Source organism: Botryllus schlosseri, chromosome 7 (assembly GCF_051294905.1).
Source record: "Botryllus schlosseri isolate E-star chromosome 7, Bs_hap1, whole genome shotgun sequence".
Lineage (NCBI taxonomy): Eukaryota > Metazoa > Chordata > Ascidiacea > Stolidobranchia > Styelidae > Botryllus > Botryllus schlosseri.
Window position 1 is genome coordinate 4,439,951 of NC_137242.1, and position 20,485 is coordinate 4,460,435.

General features: G+C 40.6%; 2 protein-coding genes and 1 long non-coding RNA gene across 3 annotated transcripts in view; 1 reads left to right on the top strand and 2 right to left on the bottom strand.

Moving 5' to 3' along the window:
* LOC145443756 (uncharacterized) overlaps positions 1-20,485 on the bottom strand; it is a 232,157-nt gene that overhangs the window by 122,939 nt on the left and 88,733 nt on the right. The window lies entirely within an intron of this gene.
* Positions 8,105-9,369, bottom strand: LOC145442436 (uncharacterized). Its single transcript, XM_080320343.1, has 3 exons — positions 9,214-9,369; positions 8,971-9,102; positions 8,105-8,912 (listed from the first exon to the last, which is right to left on the bottom strand). The coding sequence occupies exons 1-3, from the start codon at positions 9,323-9,325 to the stop codon at positions 8,362-8,364; spliced, it is 795 nt and encodes a 264-aa protein (XP_080176469.1). The 5' UTR covers positions 9,326-9,369; the 3' UTR covers positions 8,105-8,361.
* On the top strand, positions 14,662-15,957 carry LOC145443576 (uncharacterized). The gene is made up of 3 exons (XM_080321524.1): positions 14,662-14,872; positions 15,013-15,144; positions 15,202-15,957. Exons 1-3 carry the CDS (start codon positions 14,758-14,760, stop codon positions 15,750-15,752), a joined length of 798 nt encoding a protein of 265 aa, XP_080177650.1. The 5' UTR covers positions 14,662-14,757; the 3' UTR covers positions 15,753-15,957.

The window sequence follows — 20,485 nt, forward strand, 5'->3', positions numbered from 1 at the left end:
CTTTAGTGCCCACTAGCGGATTTCAAAATGAGGTTTAACACATTGTCCGTCAATATGACGTCACACTAGCAAAGGATTGCTCATCGAGTGTATACACCAGGGGTGTCAAACTCAACTTGCGTTGCGGGCCAGATTGAAACCTTCAGAGCACTCGCGCGCGGGTGGGACCAGTCAAATGGTTCCAAAATGTTACCTCAAAATCCATGCCCTTGTTTTTAACATGAATCATAGTCGGTTATACAGCACTGAATCGCCATTTGTTAGAAATGTGCTGAAAATGCGTGCGTCACGGGTCGGATGAAACCATCTGGCCGGCGGGATGCAGCTGGTATACACTATACAGGACTGAAGTGGAACATAGGTCATGAATTGGGTCATCTGTAATGCGAGCTCTGGTGATTTCTACTTGCTAGGGTATGCAATAAATTCCTCCATGGGCCGGATGAAACCGTCTGGCGGGCTGTGTCTGACCTGTCAGGATTGTGTCTGACCTGTCAGGATATTGTTTGTTAGGTTGGCGCAGCTGGTTATGTGTATTAATCAGGTCCGAAACAACATATTTTCTGCCCCCTTCCCCCCAAAAAAGCACTGATCTTGGGCCCACCATAGGGTGGTCGATGTAACTTGTTGGACACTTACTATATGCATTTAGTTGTTAAATTTTAGATAATATGAATTCCGTCAATAATATTGATTCTTCCATATATTAGGCTCATACAATGCACCAGAGGTCGCACATCCGGTGATTTCCAACCTTTTATGGTTGCGACCTCATTTCCAACTTGAAAATGTTCCGTGGCAAAGTTAAAAACTTGATAAGCTGATTACTAAAAACCTTCAGCTTGCCTAAACTCACTCACGGCCTAGAAAGCTGATTACGTCCAAAGTCATCGCGATCCCCAGATAAAGGCAAACGACCTCAAGATTTGGAACCACTGTCTGTGACTGAAGAATCCAATCGGCCTTAACCAACTCTAGGAATATACCGTTAGCTTATAATTGCAATTACGATCAGACTTATTTCAGTAAATCGTGGTTATTTATATTTATTTTGATCGCATTTTTGACGAGGGTGGTGCCTGGTGCCCATACTAATATCATTATACGTTGCAACGACGCGAGGAAGAATTTTGAATAGCATAAATACGCTTGAAAATAATATTGTTTATGTGGATTTACGAAAAACTTCTGAGCCTGCTTCAAGCCTTCAAAATTCCGGACATTTAGGCATATTTTAGAAATTCCTCCCGGACGCAGTTTTTTCAGTGAAATTCCGGACATGTCCGGGAAATTCCGGACGTATGGCAACCCTAACTTAGTTGTGCGGGGATACTGCAAATTCCTTTTGAATTACGACTGATTTGACGATTACTGCGACGATTTACCAACCTCTCATAGGGCGACAGTATATATGCGATGTATATCATACTTAGCTACAATTTCAATAATCGGAACCTAATCGACATACAGGTTACGGGATATACCTAATACATCTGGTCTGTTCTCGAATGTAGTGCATTCAAGGCGACTTGCACCATTGCACCAGGTAAGCCCTTATATACAATATTTCGGAATGTTGCATTGACAAATTCGTGCTAGATTGCGATCGTGCAAAATGTCGGTGTGCAGCTTAGGTGTCGTTTCCATATCTACTTATGATTTAATGGGTTACATAATAGGACTTTTGTCGTCATGAGCGTGAAACCCAATACCGATTGCGTCACGACAGTCTGCAATGAAATGTCACTGCAGATTTTGTACTAGTCAACAGAGAATCCAATTGTTATAAGTATTTGTGATTAACTGGAGATAGTTTACACGGTGAAGTATATTGGCTGTTTGAAGGGTTTTTTACGCTTTAATTTGCAGATGGGATTGAAAGTTCGTAAACTCTACAATACGTTAATCATATGCCGCATTGCCGCGTCTGTGAACAGTGCTTGGAGTGTTTTTTGCACGACATTTATCTCGATGACGCACTAGATTCCATTTATATACATTCCTATAGGCTTACTTGAGTAATGCCGCTGTCAAATTATATAGTTTGTTCTCTGTCATATCATACGGGTTATCTTGAATTAAGAATTCTTTTTTACGAGGTTCCCGTTAAATTACACCAATAAATAGATGTATTTTGTCAATTGTGCTACACAGGGTCCCGTCGGCTATGATACATTTAGGAGATTGGATGTTCGTCAAATGTACTGTATATCAGAGATGTCAAACTCAATTTGGGCGGATCCAATCCTTTTGATCACTTGCGGGCTGAACCATTCAGAATATACCAGATTCATCAGATATTCTTAACCTTTACAAACCCGTGGAAAACCGGTTAAAAATCACTGTTCTAGATAAATCCATACCTTCTCTCAGTGGGATACCTCATCATAAAAACCATTCATAATACGAAATATTTGAAGAGTTTCTTGGAGGTACAGAACTTCACTATACAATTGAATAGTATATTCATATTGAAATAAACCCGAATATTTTCGGCTGACACTCGTAAGGGGTAATCGTCAGCAACTAGCAGAGAATTGGAAAGAACATTGTATATCAACAATCGTATCACAAAATACCACGTCTCCAGCACGGAATTTCGAATGAGAGAGCGTTCAATGTACTATTTTTAGGTGGTACACGAAGTCCTTTTGTTGACAGAGTTTGGGTTGGTGTATTTTGATAAAAGTCAAAATATCACTGATCATATTGGGGCTCTATTCTAGGTACTCCATTTATTCTAGTCTCGCCTATTATGGAATTGGCAAACATAAAATGATTGGCCGCTTGAATACAGTCATTAACCACTAAAAAGTACAGACCAACGTCCTAGCCTACACTGCATGGTCACGACAAGCAATTTGCATATCAATGCTCCCTTTGTTTCAGTCGTGATGCGACTAGGGTTGCATTAAAAACAAAAATCAATTTAAAACAGACATGTTTAAAACAGGGCCCTTGTCTAAAACATGTTTTTTTACTCCTTTTTTTTTAAAGTCATGACGTCACGAATATTCATTTGTGACGTCGTAGTGGATTGACATTCACCATTGAAAATATAGGGTAAACATAGCTCCTTTGACGAAATAGGCTTCCAACCCCTGTCATATACGGACCAAAAATATCTTTAACCATGGACTACCTACATCGTCATGCAGCATTTTAACGGTCGGTGGTCATCATCATCAGGACATTCATTCCGTACCAATGATCTATAGCAGTGGTTCTCAAGCTTTTTCACTGTGGGAGCCATTTTATGAACCTCAACTCTGTCGGGAGCCGCATGATGGCACGAATAACGTAATTTATTGAGAATAGAAAAATATCATCAAAAATGGTATCAACGAAATGGTGTACGGCTAAAATAGCGACGGCCTTAATAGCGACGGCCAAAACACCGACTGGCCACAACAGCGACGGCCATAACAGCGACGGCCAAAACCGCGATTGGCTCAAACAGCGACGGCCAAAACAAATACGACAATTTCCCCAGACGACACTGTGACAGCGGGCACTCCCCATACGGACAACTTCCGAAACGACGTTACCCAGCCACGTCCCTTCACCGATGGTATACCGAGGTATACCCTTCACCGTTGAAGCCGATTGCGGATGATTTACAATTTACATTCTTCCAGATAGTAAATAGATAGTGATCACCACAGATTTAGCGTCACAACATGTTTATTGAGACTTAATCCACAATCTTTCTGAGTTCCGAGAGCATGTGAATTGAGTTTGGATGAACAAGGCGTGACGCTAAATCTGTGGTGATCACTATCTATTTTGCAACTTAGTGCGAAACTTGAAATTGAATTTGATTTTTCACAAGTTTGTCATAACGAGGTTTCATCGTGGAGGAAGCTGTGCACAAGAGCTGTTTCAGATGACGATCAGTCAATCGGTTGCGATATTTGCTTTTGATCCTCACTAATTTGCTGAAAAGGGCTTCACATACATAGGTTGAACCGAACATGCAGGCATTCTTCGATGCGTTAGCTATCAGGTTGGGGTATTTTTCTTCAGGAACAGCACCCCAAAATTCAAGGAGTCCATTGCTTTGAAACAACAGTCGCAATTCTATATCGGACTGCAAGTCCAGCAGTTCCATCTGAAAAATATCAGGGGCAGTGGCGGCATCTACTGCCATTGGGTTTGAAAATATATTCATCAGGGGTACGGAATGATGCATTCCCTCTATTCGACGTTTAAACCCGTCAATCAAGGTACTAATAACCTGGTCATATGTTTTGAATGATCCATTCTGTCGGTGGTTTGAAAGCGTTACAAAATGTGTCGTAACACCCTCCTCTAGGTGCTTTCTCCAAAGACACAATTTCTCAATGAAACCAGACACTGTCCCGTACCAGGCGTGACAGAGCTTGTTATTTCCTTGTAAGTTCCGATTTAGTGACGACAGGTGTGAGGTAATATCCACCATGAACGCCAAGTCAGCAACCCAGTGTTCGTTTCCCAACTGAGGGATGTCTTTCTTTCCTTCGACAAATATTTTAATCTCAGGAAGTAGCGCGTAAAATCTTTTGAGGCATGCAGCTCGGCTTAGCCATCGTACAGCGGTGAACATGATCAAGTCTCCATGGTCAGCATCAATATCGGTGAGAAAAGCCTTGAATTTTCGATGGTTAAGTGCGTTTGCTCGAATCCAATTTACGGTCGATATTACTATATCTGTCACATTGGACATCTTTAATGATTTAGCAACAAGACTTTCCTGGTGTATAATGCAGTGTTGCCAAGTCACAGCGTCAAGATTCTGTTCAGCACGCCATTTGTTGACGAGTCCTTGAAGACCTAGATTTTTGCCGAGCATTGCTGGGCAGCCATCTGTCGCCAATGAATATAATTTCGATGGGTCTAAATGCGCTTCTTGAAGAGTAGCATGAAATTCACGAAACATGTCGGTTCCCTTCGTTGTGCCATGAATAGATCGCAAAGTAAGAAACTCCTCGCAAATCTTGAAATCTGGCATGACTCCCCGGATGAATACAGCTAATTGCTCTATGTCGGTAATGTCGTTAGTGCTGTCAAGAGCAAGCGAGTAGTAAGAAAAATCTTGCGACTTGTGAATAAGTTGCTCATGCAGATCTTGGGATATGCAATCGACACGACGCGTTACTGTATCATTGCTAAGCTGCAATTTTTTAGCTTTCTGCTGAATGGCAGGAGAACAATTGTCTTCGGTAAACAAAACAATAGCCTGCTTCGTAATTTCGCCATCAGAATATGGCTTCATATTGCTGGCCAATAGATGACTGATCTTATATGATGTTATTGTTACCTCTTCGGGTTCTTTTTTTTTTAAAAACATTTTTCCTTGTTTGCTACGCTCTGCTTTCAGACATTCTAACTTCCGTTTCCTTGATTCACCTTGATAGACGTCGTATTTTCCCGCATGTGTTTTATAATGCCTCTTAACGTTGAAAGATTTTACACCGTTTATTATTATAGGGCACAGAAGGCATTTCGCTTTGCCGTTTTCCTCAATTTGAAAATACGCCTCTTCCCATTCACTTTGAAAGGCCCGATTTTCTTGCACAAGGGTGCGAGATTTCTTTGCAGGTTGATCTGAACCTGACATTATCATTGAACCAAAGTCTCCGATATTTTCTAACGCTATCAAGATCAAAGCAAAGAGTAAGAAAATAAAGTACCTGCAGTTACCCCAAACGTTGATTGTCTTATTGACCGAGTCTCTTGTCACCCGTATTCTAATATGAGCCGCCGTCTCGAGCGAAATAAACTTCGCCCGTCTCATTACAGACACCTGATTAGGCTTAGGTCAGACGGTCAGAGCCTTCAGTAAAGCAGTAAAGGTTCGGATTTAAAGCCTACCGAAATTACTATCGGTAATGTTACGTCACAACCCGTACAACTTGTATTACGTAGGATTCTATTGTGATCAGGGAATGACCTTCGCGTCAGTAAACGTGAACATAAACGTACATTTGTTGTGTTGAAGGCGCGATTTATTTATGATCATGAATAATTAGAATTTCCGTAGAAGCATCAATGATTTCACATCGTTAGTGAGAGCCGCACGGAGAGCAGTCGAGAGCCGCATGCGGCTCGGAGAGCCGCGGTTGAGAATCACTGATCTATAGCTACGCACTGTAGCGGCTGAACCGACTATTTCGAGGCTCCAAACATCCCATATCGTATACGTCGGCTATATCGAGTGGTAATCGTATACGTAGGCTCATACAACGTGTGTTTTGGAAAGTATTTACACAATTATGGCGTAATTATACATGTTAAAAAACATAATTTTTTTAAAAAGGCTTCTGCTTAAAACACTTTGTCATTTGCTTTAAATGCAACCCTAGATGCGACGTTAGCCCGCGTAAGCGTCGCGGGGAATACAAGCGATTCAACTGTAATTGCGGGCTCTTCGAATGAGATTCATTATTATTAAATCACCATTCACGTATTCACGGCATAGAACATGTTGCTGTACCTTCGTACTGAACCTGCTAACTGCACTAAAGGAAGTGGGAGACGTGAAGAAATGTTTTATACCGCAATTGATATAGGCCTATTCTTTGAAAGCGAACAATTGATGGACAGAATAGAGACATTGAAAGGGCGGGGCCTTTTGAGTCAGAAGCTGTATAACAGTGTGACCAAATATATTGTTGGTATATTTGGATTTACCATATTTTGGAATCTGGAAAGGAGGAAACTTTTTGAATTGCATTGAAATTTTAAAAATTGAAATTCAATTTTTGAAATTGAATAGGCCTATACAGCTGCTTTTGAAATATTTACTGGAAATATTGTTGTCTTGACTAAAGAAAAGGTCATCACTATGATTCGACTCCCGAATGACCCGTTCGAACGTACGCATGATCTATTTTGTTCATTTATACCAATTTTCAGTTGACCCTGTCCGTTAGTCTTGCCGTAAAAGCTGTGAAGGAGGGCAAATTGTCAAAAAGGGGGACATTTTCAATTTCCGGAAAAAAGAGGACTAATCCTCCTAAAGGAGGACGTATCGTAAACCTAATTATATTCTTTAAGTAACGTACGTACTGCGATATAGTATTGGAGTCTCTTTCTAGCTGTATTCCTGAAAACTTTTAACTGCTTGTGTAGGCTACTTTTTACCTCTTCCGAATTTGGTGTCGATGTCACAGATTAATTACTAGTACTAATGATGACAAGAGTAAGAGCCGAACATTGGCGCCGGGCGCTTATAATATGGCATACAGAGGTGCTCAAAGTAGTTTATCTAGTACTCAAGTATAGACGTAGCGTTGTAAATTTCTACTCAAGTACAAGTAGTAGTAGAAGCAGCGATATCCTGACCAGATAGCATGATGGTTAAGCGTTCGGCTTCTTGATCGCTAGGTCGTGGGTTCTATTCCCGGCCGGGTCAGACCAAAGACCTGATTAGTAACACTGGTATCCATGACTTCCCCGCTTGGCGCTCATGCATTTCTGGGATACCATGGAGGGGTGGTGCAAGACTTAGAAAGCCTTACAAGACTATATCTGCAGCTTCCTTGTCCAGCGGCATATGCACATCATGCACTCATGATATGCATATGCGCAATATGCGCATATCGTGTGTATGTATATCATTAGTAGGTGTTTATGCCGCAAAAAAATAAACTACGTCCTTTCCTTTCCTATGTAGGAAACAAAAAAGTAGGCCCATATGATTCTTCCAAAAAAGCCTTCTTGAATACTCCTTATAAGTACTAGTACTATACGTTACGTCTGATGGCGTAGAAAAGTGTTCGACATTTGCTGTTCTGAGATTATTAACTTAGTAGTACTTTTGAAAGTTCGTTAACTCATACTTGTTCCGCAGGCCGTGTGTTTAACATCCCTGATCCTGCATTCACAAATAAGGAGATCCATGCCTCCAGAGATAAAATGAATCACTCAGTTTAAAACTCGATCAATTTCAACTTAAGTTGTGTGGTTAATAGCAGTAGTTGTAATTTTGCTTCTCCTCTGGTGACATAATTGGAAGCGATCATAATCTAGTTCCAGCATCTTCTTTATTAGATTATATATGAAGGAGGCTGCTACAGACAAGCATTGACCGTTGGTTCATATGCAAAGTAAGATCACTTGCTTGGTACGAATTTTATTGAATATCTTCGCAAGACAGATGATAATGAGGTAGTAAGAAAATATACAATAACAATATATACTTTACATCTATATGGTGGAAATGCTGTGATAAATCGAGCTGTGATTATTGATCTATGTATATTGAAATAGGAAATTTCAATTAAATATTGTGCTATGTCATAGCGAGTGAACACGATATTGTTCCGATAAACATTTTAGTAAGAGAGCAAAACGAGTTTACACAATGATATGATACTATCAACAGTCATTGCTGCTATCGACCCCTGTGTTGAATCCGAATTGACTGAATATGCTTGAAAATGAAGAAAAGAAACCGAAAGAAGAGGCCGAATTATTACAGGCTTTCTTGGTCGTTGATTGGGTGGTTTTGGGAGAACGGTGCTTCCATGGTTTGACTGTGGTTTTTTGAGTAGTCGTGGTCGTTTTCCGTGTCCATTTGTTTGTTTTCTGCGCTATTGCTTTGGTTGTTTTCGGAGACCATTTCCACACGCGTTTCGTTGTTTTCTGTGATGTTGCTCGGGTGGTTTTCGGAGACCATTTCCGCGCGCGTTTCGTCGTTGTACTCGGAGCCTTGGTAGTGCTTTTCTGCACTGCTGTCGATGTTCGCCTCCAAGCTAGCTTCGGCGACAATGTCAAGTCAGGCACGGTTGTCGGCAATATGGTTGAGTCCTCGACATCTTCTTTCGAAGGAACACAGCCTTCTAATAATTCGGCCTTAGCGGCAGCGCTCTTCATCACCGACTTTTTACGCATGAATCGCTTGGGAATCACGGGTGATGGATATCCCGCTGCAAATGAATTATGAAATAAAAAAATATTCAAGTAGGTAAAATCTGAAGATCTTACCCCCTCTCATTACGCATGCGCACTCGTGGAGGCAACAGTGTTGGTATTTTGGCAGATTACAGTCTTTCGGGGAAACCAAATCCTTTGTCATGAAATCGTAGCATGGTTGAACTTTATCTTCAAATCCTATTTCTACGAGGAATAGTAGCCATTGTTGAAAACGATATGGACAGTAACAACAAATATTATTATTGACAAACAATATGAAATACTGGATGCATAAAATATTATCAAGACACTTACTGGGAGCACATTGTAGCGCTTTAAACTTTTTTCCTAACTGCCATGGTGTCTGACAATTGGTCACCTCCGACAGTGCAGCAACAGCAACAGCAGCAATCATTATATTCATCATATTTATCGCTAATCTGAAGTATAACAATTCAGTGTTTTGGTGAACTTGTAGTCATAAATACCAATCATCACCCTCATTATATACAACGAAAAATAATTGTTTATTCTTTCGAAATTAAAATGTAGGGCGTTTTTTAATCTTGAGCATTACTCAATCTTAGTTATGAGACTTAATCTTAAATATTATTAAAAGGTATCAATTTGGGCGTCGCCACAGCACGTCGACTTTAACTGCTAGTACCGTCATACTACCCAAAAGGCATGCAGGCGTCTCAATGTAATTTCCAAAACAATATGAATGTTATAGGCCTGCCGAACATTGAAACACATCTTCATTTCTGACCAGAAGTGTATTAAACACTGGTAACATCATTTGCAGGAGGGTCCTTATATACAATTTTTTCAATGATTCAATTACTTGATTCTGTCACTGCTGATTGTTATCGCACCGTATCTGTACGCGTATGTGTTGCGTCATTTAAAAGTGTCACGATGTCAAGGCTGCCAGAATAGCTCATCTACGTCAAAATTGCGCGGTGACACTGCCCGCAAATGAATTATAGTTAAGACTGCGAATTTCTGTTCAACAAACAACTCAAAGTGATAATACAATGCGGTATTCCAACACGCTGATTGTACCGCGATAATTTTCACCTCTTAACCCGGTGTATTTGCGTCATGCGTATGGGAATCTGGCTGGTAAGTTATAATTAGTATAGCATGCGCGAAAATGTGAAATAGTAGCAATAATTCCGGTTCTAGCAGGATGGAAGATCGTAACCTCGACATGCTCGCATCGATATGATATGATCTAAGCAACATGGTTGAAAATCAAAAAATCAAATAGAGGAATGTCAAAATCCGCATGGGCATAATATACCTAGCCACAATGATGGAGCGCAACTATTTATAAAATCCACAGAAACTATGAAGAAGGTCTACAGATATTGTACAGTACGTGAATCCTTGAGGTGAACTCTACAATCATTGAAATACAAAGTCATGGGATATCACTTTCATCATATCTTAGGTAGAAAGCCAAATATACGTGACAGTGAAATACCTATTTACTTATTTACATTTGTATTTTACACATCGCGCAGGTTATAACAAATATATAAGGAATAAAGGATGGCTATAAAACACATATGGACTGGACAAAATATGGCAGCGATGCAAGTTGTAGTTAATTACCAATGATTAATCAACACGCATCGCAGCAACGTATCACGCGGCAGACCAGAAAACAACAACCTACCAAATGTCACGTTTCACGTAGGTCTGTCTATTTAGTGTCACGAGAGTACGTTACGTCCTTTCGGTGATCAAGAAACGAACCTGTTGTGCTAGACAACTCGTCTCGCTACATAATGAGTCTATGAAGGAGAAATTAAAGTGGTAATATGATTCATATCTGTAATATAGTTCAATGTATTTAAAACGTTTCCGTAAAAACCGCACAACCAGTCCTCTCGCCTTCGAGCCCGTTCTGTCTATCGCGTGACAGGAGCGTCGGGAGCACACACATAATAATTACGTTAATCACAATCACAATATGCTATCCATAACGTCATAACATATACCACCCGATTGCTTACTCCAGTAGTTTTAAACCCTTACCAACTGGAGGTCGACCGATATTGATTTTTGCAGGCCGATACCGATACTGATTTCGACACACTCACGAGGCCGATAACCGATAACATAGGCCGATAGTAAGATGGAAGGAGCAGCGAGCCATTTCACAAAAATATTATATATTAGGCAATGTGGCACTTACACATGCCAGAGAAAGCTGAACAACAAACGAGCAAAACGTAATACAGAATGGCAGATCAGTCCAGTAGAGATAGATTGTAATGCAGGAAGAATAGTTTCTCTGCATAATCACCCAGTTAAAATATACTAGGTTATGGATGTTCAGATCTGATTGCTTATTGTTACAAAGTCATGGTGTGATAGGGGAGATGTGGCACAGATGGATCAAAAATTGTTAAATGATCTTCAGCCGATAACGACAGATCTTCTGCTGGCTCAACACTTTGATATAAACTCTACCTACCGCACTTATATACATGATTATCCGCTTTTTCAAAGAATATTTATGAACGTTCAAAATTTGTAGCTGGAACGTATCATCGGTCCTCGCACGGTGGGTCGGAAGGAACACGACCTGGGGACCTATGAGGCTTACGCTCAAAAACTTAAATGTTCCAAATTTATTGCTGTGTCTAAGCTACAGCATGCCAAAAACGAATGTTTGGTCGCAACCGCCGAGAAAATAAAATAAATATAATAGCTTAAATGTAGTCATGAAATCCCGTTCCGATTTAAGCACAAACTTATAAATTTGAGGGTACATACACAAACACATTGCCCGTAAATCGAGATTTTGACTTCCAAGTAGCTCATTATAGCGGTAAAACATATAATTTTTATATACAGCGTCTATGTATGTAGCAGCGTTTCTGTTTCGCATGATTGGTTAGTCCAACTATATTGCTTGATTTGGCTATGGTATCATCGGCCTCATCTCCATAAATTTTGTAATTGAATTGGAAAAAGTCTACCCAAGGATGGTATTGAATGAAAAAATATGTGCCGTTATATAGCCTGGTACAAGCCCCACACTGCACAATAGAAATGATTGATGGTTTGTTCGTGTTGAAGGTTACAAAGAGAAATGAATGCGTCGATTGAAATTTATCTGGCACCCCTTAAAACAGAAGACATCAGCCAGTGACCCCATATCTCGTGCAGGTCGAAGTTTTTTGCGTGTGAGGAAAGACTCTGCCAGCATGCAATTGTAGACCATTTCACGGAGTGTAATCATGGGATTATCAGAGAGAACTTTTCAAGTATTTTTTCAGTCCCAGTGTCTCATCGGTACCACATCTCCCCTACTTAAAACAATGAATATATTTTTCAATGCAAGGTAATTAATTAATTTTGCAAAACACTATACGACATTCAAAATATTAAAAGACGGTCATAAATTATATGCGACGTTGCAATGCAACCGCAAAATCGACAGTATGTTGTAACATATTATTGTCAGTCAATAAGTCATTCAAATGGAATGGAACAATCTGACGACGATGTTCTAGTCCCGGACAATCCACTAGCACAGTGGTTCTCAACCTTTTTGTCGTCGCGGACCCCTTTCGGACCATCACGGAGCTCGCGGACCCCCACGAAAAGTTTGGACAAAATTAGCTCAGCTATCGTGCAATCGTCATATGTCTGATGCAAGTGATAACTGTAGGCTCAGTGATAAACAGCAAAAACATGAATTTTCCTGAAAATAAAATCATACCATTCATGACTTCTATTATTTCAAAGCGAATTCTGCAACTGAATTTCTTGAAATACGTGGTCGTGTCTTGAAAATCCGCGCCTTCGATTGGATATTAACGAGTGCCGAAAATCCATTTCCACAAATATAGGTGGGGGCGAATGTAGCGATAACGCGTAACACTTCCGACGATACATTTGGGTATCATCGCAACAACTATGGCTAAGACGCTCAACGCTAACTATGACGCACTCCTCCGCTATGCACTCGGCATTCACCATCCGGAGCATATATCCACGAACGCATTGCGAGAACTCACAGGAACGGTCCCATGCCGTCTGCTGGCAGCTGAACGACGCTTCCGCCTAATCGGCCATCTAGTGCGGCATCAAGACGAGCAACCAGCCGCCGCCATCATTAATCACATTCCCACGGAGCCATGGCGCAGAGGTGGCTGGAATCGGAGAACATAGCGCTCGACAATGGAGACTGATCTAGCGCAACGCGGGCTGTCGCTTGAAGACGCCCACGACCGCCCACGTTGCAGACGCTTAACACGAGCCCAAAACTGATTATCTCGATGTTCTTTTTGTCTGCTGTTTTCTTTTGCCCTTTTTTATTTTATCTAATTGAAAAGTCGCTATATATATATGGTCCCAAATTTGACAACCGATTTTTATTTAATGAACATATAACGTCAAGCCTGGTCATTTCCACCTATCAGCTTAATTTTATACTTCAGGAGAGACGGTATTTTTGTAAACATTTCGCAGTCCCTGTTCTTGACCTTACTTATCCAACTTTTTTTTACATAATCCCCAACAACACTTATCTAAACAGCATAATGTTTGTATCAGTAGGCTATATTGTCAATTTAGCAATTAAAATGAGTCTGCACAGTAGAATATTTCTTCTCAGACGGCGGTTCTGTTGATGTGAAATCTGGAGCTTTACTATAGTAATGAAGCGAAACTGCCTCGTGATTTTCCGAATTTGAAAGAATACAAATTATGCTGACCACTATTTTGAGGCTTCGCGGACCCCCTGAAAATGCTTCGTGGACCCCCAGGGGTCCGCGGACCCCCGGTTGAGAACCACTGCACTAGCATAATAGACCAGTGTTGAGGAATGAGATCTTCGTGCGTTCAACAGTGAATGCCGGCGCAGAGACACCGATTCGGTGAGGATGCCCCTGCAAAGAAAGAGAATTGGGAAGCACAAAAGCAATGAGTAGAAATGGTCCCATTTTGGTATTGATAAAGTTTTGTCTGCAGCATGGCTTGTTATCGGACTTCCTTTTTGACACCTCGCGCAATATCCTTACTATTCAATGTATAGTGAAGCTAGGCTTATGCTTCTGTCGAGATTGCGAGCTACCATCCAGCTACGATCGGAACTATATTGCTGCTATTTGACGGTACCTTCGCGCTTGCTACTAATTATAACTTTCTTACCAAATTCCCGTGCGTGTGACGTAAACATACCTCGTCAAATGGTGTAAATTATCGCGGTAAAATCAGCGTGTGGGAACAGCGCATTATTCGATCGCTTTGAGTTGTTTGTTGACTAGTAATTTTCAGTCTGGAGTAGAATCGACTAGTCTGCAGCATCGCGGCACAATTTTGACGTAGATGAGCTATTCCGGCAGCCTTGGAATCGTGACACTTTAAAAGGACGCATCCCATATACGCACAGATACCATGCAATAACAATAAGAAATGAGAGATTCAAGTTATTAACCTATTGAAAATATTGTATATAAGGCCCCACTTGCAAAAGAACGTACCAGTGTTTCGGGCACTCCTGCTCAAAGCTGAATAGAAATAGGGCAGACGGAAAACGATCAGAGTGCTTTAGAACGCACATCGTGATATCGATTTTTTTTTAGGTTGTATCACAGTTCGTGCATTTTATGTCGACGTGATGTAGCAACTGCTTAAATTGATACCATTCAATAATATTTAATACCAATGCCATAATCAAGATTGAGCCATGCTCAAAATTGGAATATCACCCTCACATTTTCATTTCGAAATAGCATACAACAATTTATCTTTGTGTATAATAAGGGTCAAGATAACTTGTTTATACGAATTCGTTAAAACATCAAATTGTTATACCTAAGATCAGCTATAAACATGACGAAAATAATATGTGTCGTGGTTGTTGCCGTTGCTGCACTGTCAGAGGGGACCAATGGTCAGACCGCATGGCAGTTGGGGAAAAAGTTCAAAGCGCTGCAATGTGCTCCCAGTAAGTGTCTCGATAATATATGATACATCCAGAAGTTTTTACTGAATTATCACCATTTGTCGCCTTTACCCTATTATCAAAAATAAATAATATTCGGTATTGTTGGTATTGTTATCATCGATTGCTGCTACTCCTCGTAGAAACGGGATTTGAAGATCAAGTTCAACCTTGCTACGATTTCATCTCGAAGGAGTTGGTTTCTGCTAAAGAATGCAAGCTGCCTAAATACCAGCACTGTTGCCTCCACGAGTGCGCGTGCGTGATGAGAGGGGGTAGGTTCGCCACATTTTCCATACTTGAATATTTTTTATTTCATAGTTCATTTGCAGCGGGATATTTCTCACCCGTGATTCCCAAACGATTCATGCGTACAAAGTCGGCGAAGAAAAGCGCAGAAAACAAGACAGAATTATTAGAAGGGTGCGTACCTTCCAAAAGAGATGTGGCGGACCCTACAACAGTGCCGACTACTACAACCGACTCGACATTGTCGCCGAAGCTAGCTTGGAGACGGACAACGAAAGCAGTACAGGAAAGCACTTCCGAGGCTCCGAGTACAACAACGAAACGCGTGTGGAAATGGTCTCCGAAAACAACCCATGCAACATCACAGAAGACAACAAAACTCGTGCGGAAATGGTCACCAAAAACAACCAAAGCAACAGCACAGAAAACAACGAAATGGACACGGAAAACGAAGACGACTACTCGGAAAACCACAGCCAAACCTACGTGGAAACGGCGTTCTCCCGAAACCGCCAAATCAACCACCAAGAAACCCTGTAATAATTCGGGATCATCTTTCGGTTTCTTTTCTTCGTTTTCGAGCATATTCAGTCAATTCGGATTCAACACAGGAGTCGATACCAGTGACTGTTGATAGTATATATAGCACTGTGTGAACTCGTTTTGTATCATTCTAAAATATTTATCGACACAATATAGTGTTCTCTCGCTATGAAACACCACAATACTATAAATTACAATTTCCTATTTTACTACTTTCATCAGTAGTCGCATTTCGATGTGTTACAGCATTTCAGCGATATGAAAAAGTATACATATATAGTTTTTTTTAATTTTCCATTTTTATCACCGTTCAACTATACCCTTTCATCAATCTTGTTGCAAAATATACTAAACGTCCTACAACAATTTCAAAAATTTTACCGTCCTCTGCATGTGATACATCGCCCAATGGGTTGTAGTCAGACATGGGGTGATTACTTCATGAATGTAATCGATTGCGATTACGATTACTTCAGAATCACGCGATTACGATTACGATTACGATTACGGCAAAATCAGGAAGTAGTCGATTACGATTACATTGGAAAAGTAATCACGATTACTCACGATTACATTTATTTTGCTTATTCTTAGAACTATAATCTTAGAAGATATATTGGAGGACAATATAAGGCCTAATGATTTAACAACTTTCTTTAGAAATGATGCGTCAGTTGCTTGTTACGTCATCATGTAGCCATTTCCCAACAATATAGAATTTATCGCACACAACGATTTGCATTATTGTCAGCTAGGTCCGTAACTGCCGCACCCAAAAATCACCAATAGGGTGGGGAGCGAGAAGTGGAATAAAAAATACTTCCTAAATCAACATAAATTATAGAGTATTTTCGAGAGATTTAATTAATTTGAAATTTTTTTCGAGCTTCGCGATTTAAATGTTTCTAGATAGCTTAAGTTTGAGATTCATACCTCTCCCCCTCAGGAAAAAAACATGCATAATTGATGGTAATAGGCATTTGGGTGCAGGTCATTACCGCGCCACGACACACCAAAAGACATATGCAGTTTCGGCCAATATGCGACTCCACGGAGTGAGTTACTAAAGAAAGACCTTTTTCGAAACTTGGGGTATTTGTCCATTCTCAATATCCGCGCTGGGTGGGCGTGACTAATAGTGCTGTCCTTTCAATCAGGGCCCACAATGCGAATGCCAACCGAGGGCACCCAAAAACGAATTAAGGCATGACAATCTGTGTGAACGTCTCACGAAGGTTTTTCTTTTGGTCTGCTACGTTTGGGCGACTGCAATATCTTTTTATTACATAACAGACCGGAGGTCACGATTTAACAACATACAATACAGTAATTATAACAACATACCAGATGGTAATGATTATGAATTACTTCCCACGGATCTACAAGTAAATCTGACCATCGGGGACCGCAGAGGATCAAAAATGAATAATAATTTGGGCGATTTTTTTTTGACATTTCAAAATTAGGTCAAAATTGTAGCGTTAGGTCAAAAAATGTCAAAATTGTTTACGAAATTAAACCTTTTTTTCAACCTGCATTTCGTTTGTACCGTACATTTTTCACTTTCGGTGCATTTATCATTTAGCATTTTACAGTTTATAGCCTACTTTATAGGCCTACCGTTGTAGATTAGCCCATTGTCTGCTCATTGTGAATCATATTAAAAAATTCAAATGAAACAAATGGTGCAATGCAACCCTAAATATAATGCAATTACCAATATTATTGACGAAATTAGGTCTGGAACTTGAAAATTGACCACCCTATGGGGCCCAAGACCAACGTTTGGAGTCGGGGACGAATTGCTGTTTTGGTCTGATTCTAGCTATAACTCACGCGCACATGGTGTATAAGCGGATGGCTATGGCGGCAGGTCCCAATATTGAGTAAAGAATTGTGAAATATCGATTGACACCCGTTTCAAGTATAGAGTCATATGAGAATAAGATAAAGAAAACATAATATTCTACCTTCAACTCAATATAGATACTGCCAGCTGCCGTTACAAGAAACGGCAAAGAACGTCTCGGTTATGATATATATCAGCAACTGTTGATTTTTAATTCTTCGTTGTGGAAACCGTAATGTTTTATTTGAGTACAAAATTTCAAATCTTTGTCTGGTGTACGTTGTACGTATACGTACACACTACATAGGCCTACTGTTCGCCAAGCAGCAGCGGTCAAACTACGTATAACTAAGAATAACCATCAACCAAACATCAATACATAAGTTACTATTTGACACTCTGCAGAGTGGTGATTATTATCCTGCTGCGAGGTAGTGGCGTCTGAAAAGCATTGATAATCCGATATTCACCGCGGTGAGTGTTACTTATTACAATCACTCTACAACAGGGGTGGGCAACATACGGCCCGCGGGCCGGATACGGCCCGCGAAAGGATTTTGTCCGGCCCGCGGATAGTTTTCCGTCTTACATGATAATGTGGCCAGCGGCCCCAGCCTGCCGAGATTCCGCACTACGTGCTTACTACGTCAAATTTTAGAGACTGTATGTCATTATACACGTGTATGCGCAGCGTTGCGAGAGTGCAGCTTATGCGTAAGTTCGTCGAAGCGAGAAGACTTGCATTATCGGCATTTACGATGCACTCAACCATAATGCCGTCTGTGGTTATCATGATTTTTGTCGACTACAATGGTCATTTGCACCAGGCTGATATTTCTTCACAGCGCACTTCTAGGCAAGGCACCGCTTATGCCGGGTGTCGCCAACTCAAAACGGATCGCAGGCCACTTTTCAAACTTCGTAGAGGACGCGGGCCGCATGAATGCAATGTCGAGATTAACACTAGAACTACCGGAACTTCGAACTACCTAGAACTACCATGTGGCTTTTTTGACGCATGTTGAATCTTCTTCGATTAAATGCATTTATCGGAGCTAAAAATCAGCACAAATCTCAACAAACGGCATCAGAAACCATTGTTTATTGCGCTCACAGCTACTTGCAATATTTTACATACACCTTAGGTCAACACTTATAAAACAAATCGCCGTTTTTGGTGTAACATATAAGTGTTGCTCTGGTGTGCATTTGGTATTTGAGCACGTTCTTTAAAAATTTAGAGTAGGTTCCAGATTCGCTTTAGCCACATCATCATTGTTGGTTATTGCTGACATATCATAAAGCTTATCAGATAAGATTTGCATAATTCAATTTTGCAACTAATCCTCGATTTGCATATTTTTAGAGTATCGGCATTTTGGCAAGTAGACGATCATTCACATTCTAAGAAAACATGCACGGACCATCGTCGACTTGTTGGTACCCTCATAGAATACTGCCTTGCAACCTGACCAATAATATCCCCCTGGTTTTGTTTCGTTATAACATTTAACCGTCACTGGTTTCTTGTTTGTGTTGTTTCTGAAGGAAACAGTTACCTCAAGTTGCAGTGAACTCAATATATATGTGTACAAATTCGATCTCTACACTGGCATCTCGCCGTTACGCTTATCAACAAGATGATAGCTTTGAAAAGTGTGGCTGCCTGTGTTCCTTCTGGTCCTGGGTAGCTTCAAGCAACTTTTGACAATAGTGTCAACCGGGACTTCGTTTGCTTCTCCAAGCGTATACAGCCACATCCACGTAACATTGTTTCGAGATGGATTACATCAGACTCTTCACATTACTATGCTTGGCAAATGTATAGATTATGGAAGAGGTGTCCTGTCCTATCCTTGCCTAAATATGAGACGCCCTTGTACAGATACTTGGTAGCAGCAGCGTCCACCATCTGACATTTTACCCCAATTATTTGCTGGCATTTCGACCATGTAATGAACGAAAACCATATTATCTTTATCGAATCCACACCTTTTTGTACTCCTTATGTCAATGGAAAGATAATGACTTTCATAATTCTGTTCTTCGAGAGGGCCTGACTAAACATAATGCACCCATGCCCTCAGTCCTCATATGCATTCAATTCACTAGATTCAGCTCACTCTCCCCCCGAAGATCCATCTCGTAGACCGGAGCAAAGACCCTTTGCCCTTGTACAATCCTAGTATATTAGTATGGACAATACAGATGTCGGCTTGGTCTAATGGTACATTTCAAATTTCATGTCCTGTAACACGCTGAGCTTCAGAAATATAATATTACAGAGCTTTAGTGACTGGGAACGAGGAAGATCCAGGGCCTTCTATTACAAGGGATGTTGTTGCTAACACAGTTAGACCGAGTCGATATTAACAAAGTTCTGTTGTTACAAACGGCTTTTCTGCGTTTATCAGATACATAACCACTTTCAAGAATATGAAACTGTGATGCCTGAAGGTAGAAAAAGTGTAATGCGTCAAAAAAGCCACTCGGTAGTTATAGGTAGTTCTGTGTATACCTTTTTTATTTGTACTAGATGAGTGATGAAAATCATGGGTAAGGTGGCCTACATAAAATAAATAAAAGTCAAGAAGTTTCAGCCGAACAGCGTAAGATTTGACTGAATGCCAGCTCTTCAAAAATGAAAATGCGTCAAAAAAGCCACTTGATCGTTCTAGTGTTAATAGGCCACACGCAGTTGAACAACGACGCTATCCCGTCGCGTACTCAACCTTGATGAATTGATATCTTGGATAATTAATGTAACCGGGCCTACCGAACGCCTTGAAATCTTAATTAGGGATTGCACCGTGTGTTGATTGATCATGATCAGTGAGATGCAGACATGGCGGTGCCTGTATGACAATGTTATTCTCAAATCCACATTGTCTTCGCCATTATCGTTGTCGTTAAAATACATTCATTAAAGACGATTTATTCCTTGTATATATGGATAAATGGGCGAATAATGTATC

What these genes read in the sequence shown, in the direction of transcription:
- LOC145442436 (XM_080320343.1), bottom strand. Translation starts at nt 9,325, where the DNA reads ATGATGAATATAATGATTGCTGCTGTTGCTGTTGCTGCACTGTCGGAG. An exon ending in AGCGCTACAATGTGCTCCCA is followed by an intron (nt 9,103 to 9,213) that starts GTAAGTGTCTTG and finishes TATTCCTCGTAG; the next exon opens with AAATAGGATTTGAAGATAAA. An exon ending in CGCATGCGTAATGAGAGGGG is followed by an intron (nt 8,913 to 8,970) that starts GTAAGATCTTCA and finishes ATTCATTTGCAG; the next exon opens with CGGGATATCCATCACCCGTG.
- LOC145443576 (XM_080321524.1), top strand. Translation starts at nt 14,758, where the DNA reads ATGACGAAAATAATATGTGTCGTGGTTGTTGCCGTTGCTGCACTGTCA. An exon ending in AGCGCTGCAATGTGCTCCCA is followed by an intron (nt 14,873 to 15,012) that starts GTAAGTGTCTCG and finishes TACTCCTCGTAG; the next exon opens with AAACGGGATTTGAAGATCAA. An exon ending in CGCGTGCGTGATGAGAGGGG is followed by an intron (nt 15,145 to 15,201) that starts GTAGGTTCGCCA and finishes GTTCATTTGCAG; the next exon opens with CGGGATATTTCTCACCCGTG.